This window comes from Prunus dulcis, unplaced genomic scaffold, assembly GCF_902201215.1.
Source record: "Prunus dulcis unplaced genomic scaffold, ALMONDv2, whole genome shotgun sequence".
Lineage (NCBI taxonomy): Eukaryota > Viridiplantae > Streptophyta > Magnoliopsida > Rosales > Rosaceae > Prunus > Prunus dulcis.
In genome coordinates, this window is record NW_023010012.1 from 98,818 (window position 1) to 118,856 (window position 20,039).

Genomic DNA, 20,039 nt, shown 5'->3' on the forward strand with positions numbered 1-20,039 from the left:
GAAGATAACGTGGAGATAATCCAAATCATCAGGCTTTGATCTTTATCATACCAAAGATCAAAGGCTGGATTCTCAATGGTGGAACTAGTAGAATCAAGAATTGAGCGAGGAGGAGAAGGCTCATCACCAGTGACGAGACCGAGCATCTTGAATTTGCGAAGAATTGGGAGAAAAAGATTCTTCCAGAGCAAATAGTTGTTTGCCTGAAGTTTGATTGGAATCATGCCGGAAATATTCTGAACAGTAACAGTAGTGAAAGCTGGAGTTGCGGACGATGCAGCAGAAGAAAGAACAGGACCACCAGCCGGCGGTGGCGTTTGACCTGAAGAAGCATCAGAAGCCGCCATGGAAGCAAAGAGGAAGAAGAAAAATTAGGGTTTGAGAAAAGAGAAAATAGCAGAGGAAAGAATGCGGAAGAGAGGATTGAATGGCGATGATACCATAAAGGAATTGTAATTCTCATATTACTATAAGAATGATTTGTACAAGCTTTATATGAAATTACAATGATGAGCTGTCAAATACAGCTGTATAAGATTAGTTACAGATGGCTAACTAACTAACAAACTATTTACTGCCTTTAGGCTACATGAACTTAAAAAAATGCTTCTATGTATTTTTTTGTTTACTCTTTTTTATTGATTATTAGAAGTTTCTTATTTTCTTATTTTATTAGAGCTCTCATTTGAACTAACTTTCAATTGTAGTGCTATTGAATGATATATGTAGGCTATATTGTTGTTTTTGTTCTGTCAACAGTAAACTCGCATCGGCAGATGCTCATGAATCAGATAAGAACATTGAGATATGGAAGATCAAGAAATTGATCAAGGCATTGGAATCTGCAAGAGGCAATGGCACCAGTATGATATCTCTTATAATGCCTCCACGTGATCAAATTTCTCGGGTCACTAAGATGCTGGGTGATGAATTTGGAACTGCTTTAAACATCAAAAGCAGGGTCAACCGTCAGTCCGTGTTGGGTGCTATTACTTCTGCTCAATAGAGGCTGAAGTTGTATAATAAGGTTCCTCCCAATGGGCTGGTTCTTTATACAGGAACAATTGTTACTGAAGATGGCAAGGAAAAGAAGGTGACAATTGACTTTGAACCGTTCAGGCCTATAAATGCCTCTCTGTATCTATGTGATAACAAGTTTCACACAGAAGCTCTAAATGAACTTTTAGAATCTGATGATAAGTTTGGTTTTATTGTCATGGATGGAAATGGTACTCTCTTTGGGACATTAACTGGAAACACACGAGAGGTGCTACACAAGTTCACTGTTGACTTACCAAAGAAGCATGGAAGAGGAGGGCAGTCAGCTTTGCGTTTTGCCCGTCTTCGGATGGAAAAGCGGCATAACTATGTGAGAAAGACTGCAGAACTTGCCACACAGTTCTTCATCAACCCTGCCACCAGTCAGCCTAATGTTTCTGGACTCATACTTGCTGGTTTAGCCGACTTCAAGACTGAGCTGAGCCAGTCGGATATGTTTGATCCTCGCTTACAAGCAAAGATATTGAATGTCGTTGATGTCTCCTATGGGGGAGAAAATGGGTTCAATCAAGCTATCGAGCTGTCTGCAGAGACTCTATCTAATGTAAAGTTCATATAGGAGAAGCGCTTGATTGGCAAGTATTTTGAAGAAATCAGCCAGGATACGGGAAAGTATGTCTTTGGTGTAGGTGACACATGGAAGGCTTTGGAAATGGGTGCTGTTGAAATCCTAATTGTGTGGGAAAATCTGGATATCACTAGGTATGTGCTGAAAAACATTGCAACTGGTGAGATTATCATAAAGCATTTGAACAAAGAGCAAGAAGCCAACCAGAGCAATTTTCGGGATCCAGATACCTCTGCGGAGTTGGAAGTTCAGGATAAGATGCCGTTGCTTGAGTGGTTTGCGAATGAGTACAAGCGCTTTGGTTGCACACTTGAATTTGTAACCAACAAATCCCAAGAAGGGTCCCAGTTTTGCAGAGGATTCGGTGGGATTGGAGGCATCCCTTGCTACCAGCTTGACATAAGATCATTTGATGAGCTATCTGATGATGGCGAAGTATATGAGGATTCTGATTAAAACTGTTGGTGCTGCCGAGTGTGGGAGGCTTTAGCAAGTATGGCGTATCTTTGTTGCTGCTGCTACTGGGGATTGAAGTTTTGATGGCTTCATACTTTCAAAACTGCATCCAGGGGATAGGTTATTGTTTCCGGTAATATTTCTCTCTCACTTTCATCACCGTTCTACCTTTATCATCTTTTGAAGTAATTGGGTCCTGCTATGTATCGTGACTTCCTCACAGGTTTTGCCATAGAAAACTGTGAGGTGGTCATGAGTTTATTCCGTGACCAGAGTGTATCTTTAGTGGTTGCTTGAAGTTGGCTCAATCAAAATACCCGTTGGTATTGGAACTTTCTGTCAGGTGTCTTTCTTTTTAGTTTTTCCCTATCTCATAATTATTTTGTGAAAATGAGAAATGTTAGAACTATAAAGGATTAATTTTCCCTTTTCTTTTTAATTTTTTCCTTTTCCCTAGCAAACATTTTGTCGAGTCAATTAATCTGATGGGGTTACCTTACATCTCGATCTCGCCTAGGCTTTTGGCTCTACAAAATTGTTACGGTGTAACCTCATTACACGGTTTAAACTTTGTGTTTGTGGCACTGGTACAACCTTTTTAACATGAGAATTGGGAAGGATTACGAAATTCAGTAGGTCGAATGGATGCATTTTCCATGTTAGATGCCTTTGGGTCCAACCGCCCTCAGGAAGTCATGATTTGTTAACCACGAGTCTAACGTACCGAAGAGAAGAAACCATGATTCTACAACTTGATCCTCCTGATTCAATGCCCATGGGAGCTTTCATTCACACCCAGTTTTGTACAACACACCCAGGGCTCTTAACTTTTAACACTTTATGCTTATTATCTTAAATTTGCTTTTACTATTTCATTTGATTGATTTAAAAATTTTCCCTCCTTGACCAAGGTTTGTCAACCCACTTTGCCCCATGTCATCAATTCCATAAAAAAATATGTTGACTTTGATGACGTGGCAAGAGTGATTTTGTAATTTAATACATGGGTCCTAATTTTTAATGATGTGGACTACATGTGGGTAAAATAAATAATAAACAATTCTTTAATTTTTTAAAAATATATATAAAACAAGAAAAAGAAAAAAGCAAACCCATCCCCTAGCTGCCTCCCTATTCTCCCCTCCCTTCGCGTATCAACCCTAAACCCAGCCCCCAGCTGCCTTCCCACCAACCAAGCCCCACCTCGACCTCACATGCCTCTTCTTTCCGATGCGTACCTCTTGATGCATGAGTATCCATCCTAGCAAAAAAGGGCTAAGTTTTAGCTATATTAAATTATTAAGTTAATTGTTTTCCTATTTTTACTAGGATTTAGTTCAATTTCCCATTTTGGGTTTAATTTCCTTTGTCAATTAGGGTTTCTTAACTAGAAATAGGAATGCTAGGCTGATGTACTCTAGTATAAATAGGATATTAAGAGGCTATTGTATTAAGATTTTATTAATATAATTTCAGACTTTAGTATAAAGAGCTTTCTTTGGAAATTTTGCCTTAGAACTCAATTGTAATAACCCAAACCTAAAATTCATAATTAAGGAATATTTTATTTTGCGAAAAGACAATTTTGCCATCGGAATATTTTATTAAGAAAAAGGTGACTTTTTGATCGAGAAGGAATTTGACAATTCCACTTACGCCGTTGCGTAGAGCACGGTGAAATGAGTTCATAGACACGTAGTGGGCCCGAATCGGAGTTGTAACGAGAGAGTTATGGTCAAAAGAGTCTCAATGGCACAACCGTAAATATTTCAAAGTTGGATTTATAAAACCAGCTCAGCCTCTTTCTCTCTCCTCGCGCGATCTCTCTCTCTCCTCTCCCATTTTCTCCCCGCCGCCACAGGGCACCACCGGCCACGGGACCGGTGGCGTTCGAACCGCCGTCGTCTCCCCTTCCTTTCCCGACCCTTCCCCGCCGGCGACATGGCCGGTGCTGGTCGGAAAATGCGAAAAACCGACAGGAACTCACCGTAACTTCAACGCCGTCGATCTCCCTCCTCCGGCCACCATTTCCGTCGACCCAGGCACCCGGGACCAGGCAGACCCGCAGAAGAGACCTTCAGGAGGTCTAGCTAGCTTGGACCAGGAGTGAGTGGACTTTTCTTTTATAAATGATTTTATATAAATGAATTTCATTATTTGATCTTGAATAAGTTTTATTCATTGTGAAGTTAAATATCTTGTTTATATGCTGCTTAGTTAAGTATGCTAAAGTGATATAAAAAGCAGAGTTTGAGATTTATATCAGATAAAATAGCAGCATAGTTTCAGATTTAACAAACTTCAGTTATTTATCAGACTTTTCAAAATATTTTGTTTTAAACCACCGAGAGTACCCAGCTACAGTTATTACCCTCAGTTATGCCGATGTCTACGGACATCCAGTTTACCCTCAGTTTTGTCAGTGCACTTGACATTTGCCTCACGAGTTTCGGGGACGCCCGGACCGTGAGTGCCAGGATTTGCGGCTCGGATTGACTTGGTGTCACCGAGACCTGCCAGGATTGCAGCTACGGGTTGACTTTGTGTCACCGAGACCTGCCAGGATTGCGGCTCGGATAGACTTTGTGTCGCCGAGACCTGCCAGGGGAATTGACGGAATTACAGGGGTACATCCGAGTGGTAGTTTTAATTGATTGCAGTGCTTTTATGCAAGGTTTGAGTACATTGCTTTTATGCAAATTTGATTACAGTGTTTTTATGCAAGTTTGAATTTCAGTGCTTTCATGCAAGTTTTATTGCTCTTGAATACGATAGCATATATTTATATAAATATGTAACTGCGTTGGTTTTAATATGCTTCAATGGTAGTTTAGATATTCAGTTTTACTCAACTATATTTTTACAATGGGGGTTAGTATATTCTTAGGATATTTTATGTACCTTTATTTCATCCACTCACATTTTCAAATGTTTTACGCCCCCAGGCTGTAGCGTGCACAGGAAATCCACCACCGGGCCATCTTGCCTTCCGCGCCTTCTTGTTACAAAAGTGTTGGTTTGTTAAAAGATTACCTTATCTGTATACTATTAGAACTGCTCTGATATTTGCCATAGATTGAAAACTGGACTGGGTATTGAATCTGAAGTATACTGGCAGTTGGTTGTGTGGATATTTTTGCTTGTTCTGACAGGTGGAAATTTTGGGATTGAGCAAATTACAGGGGAGATTCTGCCGAATTTTCGGCAGGAGTCAAGGTTGAAATTTCAATTAAAAGGGCAATTAGGTCAATTGTGCCCGACATTCGCCAAGTGTCGAACACGCACAGGGTTCGACTCGAATTCCAAAGCGGAATTTGGTTCGGGTCCTGTCATCAATTATCTTTGTTCCAACTTCAATTCTACAGCTTTATCTTTATATTCTCTGTATTTTTGGATTGTTTGGGTCGCTGGACAGCTGCTGCCCTGCATCAAATTGGTATTAGAGCCTAGGTTAATCCTTGTTCCATACCATGGTTGGGCGTTCTCGAGGTCGTGGATGAGGGAACCAAGCCCAGCACACAGAGATGGCTTAGATGTGAGGTATGATTGAAGACTTGTCGATAGCGGTGCAAGCCCTCTAACGACAGGAACACGTGGATGCCTATGTGGAGATTTCAGAATGCAACTGCGAACCCTTACACATACCAGAAGGTTGTGATGAGGATGAATATGACGGACGTCGACAACCCTTTTCATGAAGCTGGAAACCATGGTGATAGTCATTGAGGTGGATTGGAAGAGCGGTTGGTTCGTGCATTGGATTTGAATGGTGAAGGAATTAAAATTGAAGTTGTTGATTTTTATGGAAAGATGCATGCCGAAGATTATTTGGATTGGGAGGCAAGCCTAGAGAATTATTTTAAATGGAAGCCTATGACAGATGATTGCAAGGTGTTGTTTGTAAAGCTTAAATTGAAGAATACCGCGCTTCAATGGTGGGAGAGAGTTGAAGAGCAACGTGTTCGACAAGGGAAGTAGAAAATCAACACATGAGAGCATATGAAAGCCAAGTTACACAATCAGTTTCTACCAACTGATTACACTATAGAGTTATATGAAAGGTTTCATAACTTAAAACAACGTGACATGTCTGTTGAAGAATATACGTCCGAGTTTGATTATCTCTCGCTTTGAGTTTGTTTTAATGAGACTAATGAACAGATGACATCTCATTACCTCTCTGGTTCGAACAAGGCTATTAGAGATGAGTTGGTTGTGGTTTGTTTGTTCAACCTTGAAGATGCTTGACAATATGCCTTAATGGCCAAGCGCGGACTATTGTGTCATGGAGGAAGGAGAGTTGTTTCTAGACGCCCATATAATTATTAGCAGAGAAAAACAACAATTGTTCGAGGGGTTCGAAGCGAACAAGGAGCCCGTGTTGATGTAGGCTTACCATTGATGCGAAAGGAAGTAAAGGAAACGAGTTGCAGCAGCAGGTGCAACAAAAGAGAGTTGCCAAATCGTGATGCAATTGTAGGGTGATCGGTTATCAATTGCCAAACGACTGGTTAGTTTTTCCAGTGAGCATGCAATGGCTATGCGATCGGTCGCCAATTGCCAAATGACCAGTCCCCTCGTGAACAGTGACGCGCGTTGTTTTGGTGTGTTTGACTTAGTTTTCCTATTATTTTGGGGTTTTCGAGCCTATTTTAATAGGATTTTAGTTTCATATTTTTAGTTAACTTGTAGCAAAAGTCCTATGCATTATAAATAGGACTTTTAGGGCTAGGTTAATTTAAGAAGAGAAGAGAAGATAGGAGAATTCAAGAGTGAATTTTCAAGGGAGAAACACAAGACATAATTCAAGAGTGAATTCTTGACTGTTTACAAGGGCATCAAAGGGTTTGAGCAAGGGTGAGAGAAAAGAGAGCTATGGTTCTTTTGAGAGCTAAGAGGGTTCAAGATTTTAACCAAAGTTATTCTTACACACTAGTGAATTTCTCGGGTGGATCACAAAGAGTACGTAGGCATGAGGCCGAACCTCTATAAATCTTTCTGATCTTGTGTGTTTATTTTTCTCTTTTCGATGTGCGTGTGTTTTATTCTCAAAGGATTTGTGTGTGTCGTCGCTTAGCACAACAGCCCGAACTAGTGGTAGGAATATGGTGGGTGTTGATATGAATTAAAAAGGGAAGGAACTTATGAAATTTGGGTCTTAAAACATTGTTGTTCCAAGCAATCCCAGGGGTGGCAGCACGTCCCAAGTGCGTTGTTACACGTGGTGAGAAGGGGCACATGACTTATGATTGTAAAAAAAAAGGGTGAATTTGGCAGAGTATGAAGATGAGGTAGCTGATGTTCCTGAACCAATCTATGACAATTTTGGCAATGAAGAGGAAGTTATTGATCTATTACTAGTTGAAGGAGAATCTTTGGTGGTTAGGGGAGTGATGACAACTCCCAAAATTGAGGAAGAAGATCGGCGTCGTCATAATATATTCAAAACATGAGTGCTCTGTGGGGGGAAAGGTATGCAATGTGATTCTTGATGGAGGAAGTAGTGAAAACATTATCTTAAAGGAGGAGGTAGAAAAACTTAAGTTACCGATCGAGAAGCATCCTAATCTCTACAAGGTTGCATGGTTTCAAAACGGAAACGAAGTACGAGTTACTTCAAGGTGTTTGGTTAAATTCACAATGTGTAATACTATTGATGATGAAGTGTGGTGTGACGTTGTTCCCATGGATGCATGTCATATCTTATTAAGAAGACCTTAGTTGTTTGACAAAGACATGATCTACTATACTAAGGCCAACATATATTTATTTTATTAAGATGGGAAGAAATTGATTTTGCAACCACTCAAAGAAGTGAACGAAGCTCCCAAGGTAATCAAAGTTAGTAGGTTAACATGCCACAATTTTGAACTTGAGAGCAAAGATATGGGAGTTATGTATGCACTTGTTGCTAAGGAAATAGGGTGTGATCAACTGCTGAAATTTAGTAAGTATTTGAAAGAAATTCAACACATATTGATGTAGTTCCAAGAGTTAGTTGGTGATGAGTTACCACAAGGTTTATCGCCAATAAGGAGTATTCAACTGCTATTGATGTGGTTCTTAATGAGACATTACCTAACCTTCCTGCTTATAGGATGCCACCCACTCAATGAGCTGAAATTCAGAGGCAAGTAGAAGATTTAATTACTAAACGATTAGTGCATCCTTTTGCGTGGTTCCAACATTATTAACACCAAAGAAATATGGAACATGGAGGATGTGTGTGGATAGTCGTGCTATTAACAAAATTACGATAAAATACTAGTTCCCTATCCCTCGACTAGAAGATATGCTTAATATGTTGGTAGGGTAGAAGATGTTCTCCAAAATTGATTTGAGTAGCAGGTATCATCAAATTCGCATGAGGAGTGGTGACGAATAGAAAACATATTTCAGAACTCCTAATGGAATTTACGAGTGTTTAATGATGCCATCTGGATTCTCCAATGCTCCTAGCACATTTATGCGAGTCATGACCGAGGTACTAAAACCTCACTTGGGCTTATTTGTGGTTGTTTATTTTGATGACATATTAATATACAGCCATACACATTTAGAGCATTTAGTCCATTTGCAATGAGTTATGGAGGCTCTCCATAAGAAACAACTTTATATAAACCTTAAAAAATGTTCTTTCTTGTGCGACAAAGTTTTGTTTATGGGTTTTGTTGTTTCACCCAGTTGCTTGCAAGTAGATCTTGAGAAAGTAAGAGTTATTATGGAGTGGTCAATGTTGCAATCTGTGGGTGATGTTCGAAGTTTTCATGGATTGGTTTCAATAGGAGCTTCAGTCATAATTTCAGCTCTATTATGAGTCTGATCACTGAATGCTTGAAAGAAAATAGTTTTGAATGGTCAAAATGAGCAAAACAAGCTTTTGAACAAATAAGAAGATTGATGACTGAGGCTCCAACACTTGCTTTACCAGATTTTGAGAAGTTATTCACTATTGAGTGAGATGCATCCCATGTGGAAATAAAGGGCTGTTTTGAGTCAACAAGGAAAGTCGACGGAATTCTTTAGTGAGAAGTTGTCAAGTGCTAAATGTCGCTATTTCTACCTATGATTTGGAATTTTATGCTTTGGTTCGTGCAATTCAACATTGAGAGCATTACCTCGCTTATAAAGAATTCGTGGTTTATTCAGATCATCAAGCTTTAAGGTACTTGAGTACTGAAAAGAAGTTGAATGTTTGACATGTCAAATGGAGTTTCTACCTTTAAGAATTCAACTTTTCTATCAAGTACAAACTAGTGAATCTAACAAAGTTGCAAATGCTTTAAGCCGAAGGAATCTATTGTTAACTAGGATGAGTACTCAAATTATTGGGTTTTTTCTATCTATATAGTACAAAAGGCTAGTGAATCTAACAAAAGTTGCAGCTTCAATGCTTTAAGCCGAATGTTGAGATCAGAAGTGTCAAATTTGTTGTTTAACAAAATAAAGGTTTATAAATAGGGAAATAGCCCAAAATGCCACCATTTTCATAATTGTAACTGAAAATACCACCCTTTTTTAAAAAATTTGGAACTATCACCTATAAATATAAAATTATTGTACCCTTATTGCTGATTTTTCACAAGTTCAGAAATTTGGTCTGTTCTCTTAGGTCACACAGCTCTCTCTCTCTGGCACAACTCTCTTTCTCTTTGGTAGCTGTCTATCACAGCTCTCTGGGTCTGTCTTGGCTCTCTCTATCTTGGCTCTCTCTCTCTCTAGCACAACTCTCTGTTTCTGTCTTTGCTCTCTTTCTCATACCGCAGCCGCTCTTTCTCCCCTACTCGATCTGTTGCTCTTTGTTTGGAATCGCGAACCCTTCCCTTCAGCAATGTCTTCTGAATAGCTGCTTGCAACGTTGAATCTGTAGTGGATTGCCGACCCCGAAAAGGTATTGTTCATGGTTATTTTGTTAATATCAGTGGGATTATGTGAAATGAGTTATAGTTTGATTGTTTCGGTTTGTGTTAAATTCGTTTTGGCTTTAATGTCTTTGGGTTAGGTTTTGTTGAATATTCATGCTCATTCATCTGGGTTTGTACCAATTCCATTTAGATTGGTCTGGATATGTGAATCTTCAAACTTGGGATTTTCGATTTGATGTAGTAGATCTGTATAGTGAGATTCTGATGTGTTACCAGTGTACAGTGGTTGTGTTCCTCTTATTTTACAGTCGTATTGCTGTTATATTGCTATTATAGTGCCTCTATATTGCTGCTATATTGCCGCTATATTGTGGTTATATTGCTATTCTATTGTATGTTTATTGTGGTTATATTATTGTGTGAATGAAATGTTGTTTTGTCATGGTCAGAAATGGAGACAATTGTTATTCTCGTGTGCTACAATGGAAAATGGGTCACCTCGAAGAAGATGTGCAAATACGAAGGGGGTGACTCAAAAGGCTTAATAGTTCCACGGACCATCAAATTTGCTGAACTGTTGGACCGTGTGCATCAGATTGGTAATACAAACATCAGGGAAGACAAGATTTGCTTAAAATTCTCAGTTTTGGTGGCCTCGAATGAGTGGAAGCACATAAAGATTGAGGACGATGATGATGTCAATTTTTTTTATGAAGTACAATTTCGAGGTAACACCTTCAAAACTAGCTCCCTTACTCGTGAGTATAGAAGATAAAGGACTGACAAATGATGTAGTTCATAGTATGCATATCACGACAGATAGTAGTCGGATGGGTCATTCTTCAGTTGCCATTGTTGAAAGCAATGAAGTAACTTGGAATAATACAAATGTCACTGATTTGGGAGGTGAAGTAGGGACAGATTTTATGGATATGATTGATTTTAGCGAGGTGGAGGAGATGCATGGTGGTGATAATGGTACTGAAAGAAATGAAGTGTCAGTGTACTCTGCCCCTCCTAATTTGGGGTGCTTGAACACAGCTGGCCAGTTGCCAAAAATGCGTTTAGGAGGAGAATCTGAACCCACTCGTCAACATTATTGGAGTCAAATGGGTGAAAAAAATCGGTATAATGCAGTCGGTGTAAAAGATGAAGAAGCATATTTGGACAGCGGGTTTTCACGAAGCGATTGGAATCCGAAAATTACAGTTGGGCAAATTTTCTCTAGTAAGAAAACATTGTTGACGGAGTTACGGTTGACGGCATTAAGAGGCCACTTTGAATTTAAGGTGCAATTCTCTTGCACTAAGAGGTTGCTTGTGGTTTGTTCTCAACGTCCATGCCCATGGCGGGTCCGAGCATCGAGAATTGGAGAATACAGCTTCATGATTGTGAGGTGTACAACTGTCCATGAATGTGATTTGAGGTTTGTAAGTGACAAGCATCGTCAAGCAACCGCAGCACTTGTAGCCAGTTCACTTAAAAGGAAGTTGAAGGATTGTCGGACAATATACACACCAAGTGACATTATGAGAGATGTGAAACACAACTTTGGTTGCACCATCCATTATTCGAAAGCTTGGAAAGCAAGGGAGTTAGCTCTATTGTCCATTAGAGGATCAACGGAGGAGGCATATTATATCCTTCCAGCTTATTGCTATGAATTGGAGCGTATGAATCCCGGCACAAAAACAGACATCCGAACTGATGAGAACAATCACTTTGTGTATTTATTTATGGCGGTTGGCGCATGTATTAGAGGGTTCCGTTCTTCCATGCGCCCAGTTATAGCCGTGGATGCCACTCATTTAAAATCCAAGTACAAGGGTGTTATGTTTGTAGCAAATGCATTCGATGGTAATCGAAATATATATCCTCTTGCTTTTGGGATCGGGGATTTGGAGACGGATGCATCATGGCATTGGTTTTTCACTAAACTTCATGAAGCCATTGGTGAGTGTCCCAATCTTGTTATTATTTCTGATCGCAATGTTAGCATAGAGAATGTGTGGAACAAAATTTTTCCAACTGCACAACATGGCATATGCTTTTATCATATGAAGGGGAACATGAAACGAACTTTCAAGTTGAAAAAGCGTGATCACATACTTATGCACTTTGAGAAGGCTGCGAAATCTTATTCCATTGCTGAATTTGATGGTCATTTTCGCAAGATCAAGCGAAAGGAACATGTTGCTCAATATCTTGAAGAGGCAGGGTTACATAAGTGGTCTAGAGCTCACATGGATGGACGCCGCTACAATGTAATGACAACAAATATTGCGGAGTCAATCAACTCAGTCCTTAGGTTTGCAAGAATGCTGCCAGTGGTTCATTTGATAGGGGAAATTGTTAATCTCCTTGTGAAATGGTTCACCGAACGTCGTGAGTTGGCTTTGAATTGCACAACAACATTGTGCCCCAATTTTGGAGAGAAGAAGTTGAGGAACAGGTTGGAGGATGCTGCAAGGATGAATGTGGTTAAAGTTAATAATGCACAGTATAATGTTTTGGACGGTAATATGGACGGCCTCGTAGATTTGACGAACAACAATTGTAGTTGTAGAAAGTTTCAGCTTGAGCAGCTACCTTGCAAGCATGTAGTTGCAGTTTGCCGCTTCTTGAAAGTAAGTGTATATGCAAAGGCTTCTCGGTATTACACTCGGAAAACCTGGATGGATGCTTATTCGGATAGCATCTACCCGGTACAACCTCACGGAATGTGGGATACTCCTGAAGATGTTCGAAGTCGAGTTGTGCTGCCTCCCATGGCAAGGGTCATGCCAGGCAGACGAAAGAAGTTAAGAATTCCCTCGCAAGGAGAGGGCAGCATTAGAAGAAAGTGCTCAAGGTGCGGTTCCGCAGGCCACAATAAAAGCACCTGTAAAAACAATATTCCATTGCGCAATGTATCTTAGACAATAAGATTTGTGTTGCTTTGGTAGGTCATGTGAACTCAACTTTTATTTGTGGTGGGTTTCGTGTTATGTTGAATGGGAATTCTTTTAAATTTGCATTATTTGGGTTGCATTGCTACAGCATGCTGATTTGGGTTGCATTGCTACAGCATGCTGTATTGCTGACAGATTGCCATTATATTGACCTTTTATTGTACTGGTATTGCTTTCTGATTGCAATTATAATTTGAGTGCGAAATTAAAGGGACTGGAATGTAATTCCAAATGGATCCAAAACATTAAAGTTCTTAGAATTCCTATATTACACAGTTACTGTGATACTCCGACTATACCTTCTTTTTTTATCACAAATTCGGCCGATGCATAGGCCAGATGTGGGGCAAATACAAGGTGAAATGTCCTATGTGTTTGACTACATATACTTGTTGAAGGAGCATTACGAATGTCAACCTCAATAGATTGCTCATGTCTTGCCAAGAACACTCTTGAATTTATGCAATGTGCCCAAGCCAGTCCCAAAGCTGGACTCACCCGTCTGCCTGATGTGTCCAGGGACTCCAAGTTTCCCAACCTCACCCCATTCACTCCATGATGTGGCCCAATAAAATCCACCACTTGGTTGGTGACAACCACCGCCAACCCATACTTATTTGCTAAACCCTTCAATGTCCCAGATATGTTGAAGAACATTTCAGACCGCCGTTTCAAATCTGCCGGTGTTGTCTGATACTGTGATCGGAACAATGCAGCAATGGAATCAATGACAATGAGTTTCACAGTTAGGCGGGTGTGATCAATGGCAATAAATGCTTCTATGTCTCCAAGGACATGGATGAGTTCTTGAGCATCATGAACACCATGAACATATATGTCTTCCAATGGCTCCAACCTTATTAAGTTGGGGTATGATGCATGATAAAGGTTGCCTAGTTGTTGCAATCGACGAAATGGGAAGCTGAATTCTGTGAATATGTAGATGGAGGAGCCCCCTAGTCCACCATGTGAGGGTGGGAGCTGAGCTCGTACCGTAAGTTGGAGACAAAGCTGCGTCTTCCCAGAACCACTCTCCCCTACTAATTCTGTTATGGAGTTGCAGGCTATCCCACCCCCCAAGCAGTGATCTAGTATTGGGCATCCAATGGATAATTTAGGGGTTGAAAGAGGAAGGAGCATGAGGTTTTGGGGTGTCATGTTTGTGTCATTTAGGGGGGGATGTGATGGTGCTACAAGGCATGCATTATATATATATAGAGTTCATTTTGAAGGTCTGTACTGTAGGCCATCTATCTTTTAAGGAATGTTTAATTCATCCTTTTTCCAGGTTGTAATTACTTTTTTGTTTATTTATTAGTATATTTTTGGACCATATAATTTAAACCATATTCTGATGCAGTACGTCCTCTAATAGGATCATATTGTGACTCTATCACTACTCTATTGTCCTGATATTGACATAATATTGCCACTATCCGCATGTTTATTGCATATATATTGCCGCTATATCGCCACAGAACTGGAGACCGATAAACTGTATACGCAGAAATAGAAAATGAGGCTTCATCATTCCATAAAATCCTATTTCCAAACTTACATAATACAACAACAGCCACCCCATCGTTACATAATACAAAAGTACGCCACCTCATAGTTCCATTTCCCTACAAAATGAGGCTTCATCATTCCATACATTCCTATTTCCAAACTTACATAATACAACCACAGGCCACCCTATCGTTACATAATACAAAAATACGCGACCTCATAGTTCCATTTCCCTGTTGTTGACAAATTCGAAGTTGCATACTCTTCAAGTGCGGTGACCGCGACCCATGAAATTCATGACCCCGGCCACAGTGATCTTGGCCCAGTTTCCTGCCGGATCCACAATTATTGCAAATTTACTAAATAGTTCGAATCCCCTTTCCACTTGTTCTTGCTTCAACTTGGCCATTGCTTCTGATTCCTTGAATACCATAATTGCAGTGTCAGGGGCAAGTTCAATTTTTTCTTTCATTCTCTTTATATGTAGGAGATGCATGCGCGCATGATAACGACAGCGAATTGTGCGGTTTTTTATGACACCCCATCTAGCTTGGCCCTCCACAATTTTTTGAAACTATGTCTGCATGAAGATTTTTCCAAAACATGGTATTGCGTTGACATTGCTGTATGCCATGGACCAAGTCTGCAGGGAGTGAATTCGGTGACTTGGCTTCTGTTTCGGTCTCCCCTCCTTCAGTAATTGAAATCGTTGGGTTTGGTGTGAGGTTATGGTCCATGGTCTTTGATATTTATTGTTGGCTGGTGTACAACTTAATTGGAACAACAGGGGACTAAATGCGATGTGAGTTAAATCTGTGGGGAAGGTAGTGGCTGTAAGCAGCAGTTAATGTGATGGAAGTTTTCATTTCAAACAGTTGGGTTGATTAATATACCTGCAAATTTTAATGACCAAACCAGTAAGTGAGAGAGTTATTGGCGGGAGGGATTAGGGGGAGTAATTGGCGGGAGGGATTGGCGGGAGTGTTAGGCGGGATAGTATTGGGCTGGATAGTATGGGCGGGAGTTATTACCCAGGTTGACTTTATGCCTTTTTGTAATATATGGAAAAGTTGGACGTTCCCAACTTGGTCATTTTCCCATTATGTCATTGAAATAAGGGAGTTGCCTATTTGCCAAATTCACCAACTCATTCGAATTGACCAATAATGGTTATTGTCTTATTTCTCATTTCACCAATCTCAATTCGTTTCCATTTTGCCATTTTTCATATTTCCTATTTTCCACGTGTCATCCAATTTTCCAATTTTCCAATTTTCCAATTTTTCATTATTTTTTCCTATTCCCTATTTTCGTATTGTGCAATTTCCCAAGTTTCCTTTTGTTCTATTTCCAGTTTTCCAATTTTTCAATGTTCCCATTTTCCCCACATTATGTACTTATAAAAAGTTGCCTACTTTGCCTAATTCATACAGTAATTAAAATTGTCCAATATGGTAATTGTCTTATTTCCCATTTCCACAATTTCAATTCGTTTCCAGTTTTCTGATTTTCCATGTGTCCCTGTTTCCTATTTCCAATTTTCCAAAATTTAAGTTTTTGTCCAATTGTCCAATGTTTTTATTTCCAATTCGACTATTTTCTAAGTTTCCTTTTTTTCCTATTTCAAAATTTTCATTTTGGTAACTGTCCTTTTGTTAAATTTCCAATTTTGCTATTTTCCAAGTTGCCTTATTTCCTATTTTTCATTTATCCATTTCTCCAATATTCCATTTTTCCAATTTTCCAATTTTCCAATTTTCCAATTTTCCAATTTTCCAATTTTCCAATTTGCTTATTTGCCTACTTTCCAAGTGTCCTTTTTTCTTATTTTTTGAATTTTCGAATTTTCGAATTTTCATGTTTTCAGAGTTTCCTTTATTTCCTATTTCCTATTTTCCTATTTTCCAAGTTTCCTTTTGGCCAATTTCAAATTTTCCAATTTTCCAAGTTGCTTTCTTTTCCAATTGACAACTTCCAAATTTCCTATTTTCCAACTGTCCTTTTTTCCTTTTTCCAATTTTCCAATTTTCCAACTATCATTTGATCCTACTGCCTACTTTCCTGTTTCCAATTTTTCCTTATTTCCTTTTTCCAATTTTCCAATTTTCCAAATTTCCAAATTTCCAATTTTCCAACTTTCCGACTTTCCATTTTTTCGTATTTCCGTTTTTCCAATAATTCTTTTCTTCAATCTCCAATTTTCCAAGTTTCCTTATTTCCCATATCCAAGTTTTAAGTTGTCACTTTTCCAAATTTCCAATTTTCTTGTTTTGCTATTTTCCTATTTTCCAATTTTGTGTTCTGAAAATCGCAATAAATGCTTACTTACATAGTCCTATTTTTGGTTCCAATCCACAATTTCCTATTTCCCATTAAGGTTTCCTTTTTTGTCGTTTGGAAGCCAATTTTATTGTTCTTAATGTCATGTTGTCCTGCTGTAACTTACAGCCAAGGAGTTAATGGTGTAGTTTTGAATCCCATCAATTTAATGCACCAACACAAAACCCAATTTACCTCATATAAGTTCGTACATATAACTCAACCTTCCTATATAGAACTGCAACAGAGGCACCTTCTTAACGGGAATGGTAATTAGTCTTACTGAAAGGCAATATTCTCCACTCAACCTAACCATATAGTCGTTTACAAATGGAGACTGAATGTACCTCTATTTGTTTTGTTGCAGGCAACAGCTGTGAATTGTCCCCAGTACTACTTCAACATGTCCGATGTACGCCCTCCTAACGAGCATGTCAGTTCCCCGGGGGACCAGCCCTGGCATGTGCCATTCCCATCTCCACCTCGGACTCCCAATCATGATCCCACTTCATCTGGAAGTGAGGCTGAGACTCATGATCCGCTTGACAAAATCTCTCCCGTCAAGCACCACCTCCAATATATGTCAAAGGCAACGGATTGGTGGGAGAGTAAGTGCGATATTCATGGCCAAGTTATGGGAAACTTGGCCAACAAGTTGAACAAAGCATACGCCGGAGAGGTGAAGCAAGCTCTTAAAGCAAAAAGTCGGAGCAAAGAGTTAGAGTCCTTGAAGTTGAAATTGGAAGACACAAAGAAAAATGCCCTCGAAACATTCACACAATCTGAAGAATATAACCATGAAATGGTTGAATGTTTCAACAACGGCTTCGAAATGTTCCGAGATTATGCTTCGGTCATCTCACTAGACCACAATTGGAGTGAAATTGATGTAGCTGGTGTCTGGCAGGTACTCAATATGGGTTTTGATGGAATGGCTCATCATAGCCTCGTGCATGCAGCGAGAAGAAAGGACAAAGACATGGATCTTTTGATGGACCTCTAGTAACGGTGAATGCTGCTTCAGTTCATCTCACCTGAGTACATGGATCTTTTGTTGCCTTCATTTTCCCTTCGCGGGATAGATAGTATTGTTCATTTTGGGAGGTGATTTGTTTCGCATGTGTGAACTGTTGTCTGTAATGTGTATGTATTGTATGTACATTGACTTAATATTGCATTTGTATTGTGTTTGTATTCCCTTACTACTGTAATGTGTATGTATTGTAAGTATATTGCCCGAATATTGCCTTTATATTGTACTTATATTGCTATATTATTGCCTTCGTATTGCGTCCTTATTGTGGCCTTATTGCCCTACTATTGCCTTCGTATTGTATATTTATTGTGTTCATATTGCCTTCCTATTGCCTTCGTATTGCCTTCGTATTGCCTTCGTATTGCCTTCGTATTGTGGGAATATTGCCCTACTTTGGAATATGATGAGGACTCGAAAATAAGTCCACAGGCTCAGAATCACCACTTTTGCCGCCTTCAAGAGGCGTCCCATGCTTGTATGCAACCCTCACAGCTTCATCCTCGTTCAGCCTCGCTTGTGAAGTCCCAGACTTTATGTCATCTTTTCTATTTGCCAATTTCAGTTGCATCACCTGGCCTTGTCTAGGGTTTTTTATCTGCTTTCGTTTCATTTTTAAGGTCTGCTTTGAATCAATACGTGGCATATTGGCTGAATATGGGAGTGACAAGATCAATTCTTACTCTCCCTAAGTGGATAAAATAGATGGTCAATATCAATCCTATCCTCCACAAGTTTGTGTACAGTGCCGTACGTTGTGTGTTTTAGGTGCCACAATGGCTTATTAAAATTGATGCTTGGCCATGAAAAACTTTTTGTTTTCTTACTTTTAGAAAATTACATATTTGTGTCAATAACTAAGTTTGGACTTGTAACAATCATTCAGAAGAATGGTAGAAATAAGCTCCACTGTGCCAATCCACGAAGTTGAACAAATAAATTGTGTTCTATACACAGATGACATGTCAAACTAACATTAGCATTCTCCAATAAGAAGACTTCTCTTCTTTCCCACCCCTCGTGGATTGAGAAACAAAGAAGAGGGACAAAACACACACTACCAAGTTAAGGTGACATTACAAACGTACAAAATATCCTCATCAAACTTATAATGCTCCTTTTTTTCTTCTTTAAAGCAAAACTTCATTCAAACTGAGATAACCACGTGCTCTCGATAATCACTCCGGAATTATTTGCTCATTATCTGCATCGCCTTCTGTCTCAACTTGAGGCTTGGAAGGAGCTTTGGCACCAGGAGGCTGCTTCTTCTTCATCCCACTCACAATGTCATCGATTCTGAGAAGTAGGCAAGCAGCTTCTATGGCCGTTTTAAAAGTCTGGGCCTTCACGTTGTAGGCATCCCATATCTGACATCATAATTGCTATAAATTAACAGCCTTACCAACAAAATTAATCCTATTTTCCAATTTAGTAATAACCACGACAACAGCACTTCCCCTCACATGAGTGCTGTCGAAATATATTGGGAGAAGCTCTAAACTAGAACTACTACTGAAGAAAATCGACAATATAAACCAGAAGATTGACACTTATGCCATATCAATAAAGGGACATATAATGGATACATTTGAGAACAATACTACATTAAAAGTCCTATTTCAGAGCTTTCAGCAAATATAAATCACCCAACAAATTTGAATATTGAGATAGTGAAGGAAATAAAAGAGAGCAACAATAGTAAGCCAAAAAGATATCCACCTATCTTTTTCTCTTTCACATCAGTTATCACACCAGTGTTACCATCAATGCCAATCCATGCATTTTCACCATTTGCATGCTATGGAAAAAAAATTGTGGTTAGGATATAAATGATGCATCATATTCTGACCAAAATAATAATGATGCATCAGAACGTATATAGAAATGACAAATCATAACAAAACTGAACAAAGCCATACAAAACAGATTCAAACCTTTCCCTGCAGCGCCGTCATTGTTCTAATCACATTCCCCCCGCAATTCTGAGCCAAAGTACGTGGTATAGCCTCAAAAGCTATAGCAGCAGCTTCATACGGCCACTGTTTTACCATAAAAACACGTGTAGCCATAAAACTCCAATAAAATGCATGTAAAGTGAAACCACAACTAATTCTTAATCTAAAGTATGTCAAGGAGCATGTGAATTGAAGTGACAGCCAGTTTATTCACATAATTTAGATTTCTACTTCCACAAGGAGTTATTCTTGGACGAGTTTTACACAAGAAATACCAAACTTTTGGATGAGGAAAGGAGCTTTTACCTTTTCTATACCTTCTAC

General features: G+C 39.3%; 3 protein-coding genes and 1 pseudogene across 4 annotated transcripts; 2 read left to right on the top strand and 2 right to left on the bottom strand.

The window, feature by feature from the left end:
- Nucleotides 1–408: 408 nt before the first annotated feature.
- On the top strand, nt 409–2,122 carry LOC117612460 (annotated as a pseudogene). Its single transcript, XR_004583406.1, has 2 exons — nt 409–452; nt 760–2,122. The product of XR_004583406.1 is annotated as a eukaryotic peptide chain release factor subunit 1-3-like (transcript).
- An 8,884-nt stretch (nt 2,123–11,006) lies between these two features.
- Nucleotides 11,007–12,866, top strand: LOC117612462. Its single transcript, XM_034341144.1, has one exon. The coding sequence runs from the start codon at nt 11,007–11,009 to the stop codon at nt 12,864–12,866; it is 1,860 nt and encodes a 619-aa protein (XP_034197035.1).
- Nucleotides 12,867–13,095: 229 nt separating this feature from the next.
- On the bottom strand, nt 13,096–14,057 carry LOC117612475 (DNA repair protein XRCC3 homolog). Its single transcript, XM_034341166.1, has one exon. The coding sequence runs from the start codon at nt 14,055–14,057 to the stop codon at nt 13,176–13,178; it is 882 nt and encodes a 293-aa protein (XP_034197057.1). The 3' UTR covers nt 13,096–13,175.
- Nucleotides 14,058–18,670: 4,613 nt separating this feature from the next.
- LOC117612476 (T-complex protein 1 subunit gamma-like) lies at nt 18,671–19,798 on the bottom strand. Its single transcript, XM_034341167.1, has 3 exons — nt 19,695–19,798; nt 19,484–19,558; nt 18,671–19,127 (listed from the first exon to the last, which is right to left on the bottom strand). Exons 1-3 carry the CDS (start codon nt 19,713–19,715, stop codon nt 18,939–18,941), a joined length of 285 nt encoding a protein of 94 aa, XP_034197058.1. The 5' UTR covers nt 19,716–19,798; the 3' UTR covers nt 18,671–18,938.
- Nucleotides 19,799–20,039: the final 241 nt, after the last annotated feature.

Coding starts and splice junctions, on each gene's coding strand:
- LOC117612462 (XM_034341144.1), top strand. CDS start 11,007: ATGCGTTTAGGAGGAGAATCTGAACCCACTCGTCAACATTATTGGAGT.
- LOC117612475 (XM_034341166.1), bottom strand. CDS start 14,057: ATGACACCCCAAAACCTCATGCTCCTTCCTCTTTCAACCCCTAAATTA.
- LOC117612476 (XM_034341167.1), bottom strand. CDS start 19,715: ATGACGGCGCTGCAGGGAAAG. Junction 19,559..19,694: donor TGACGGCGCTGCAGGGAAAG/GTTTGAATCTGT, acceptor TTTTTTCCATAG/CATGCAAATGGTGAAAATGC. Junction 19,128..19,483: donor CTGATGTGAAAGAGAAAAAG/ATAGGTGGATAT, acceptor TTATGATGTCAG/ATATGGGATGCCTACAACGT.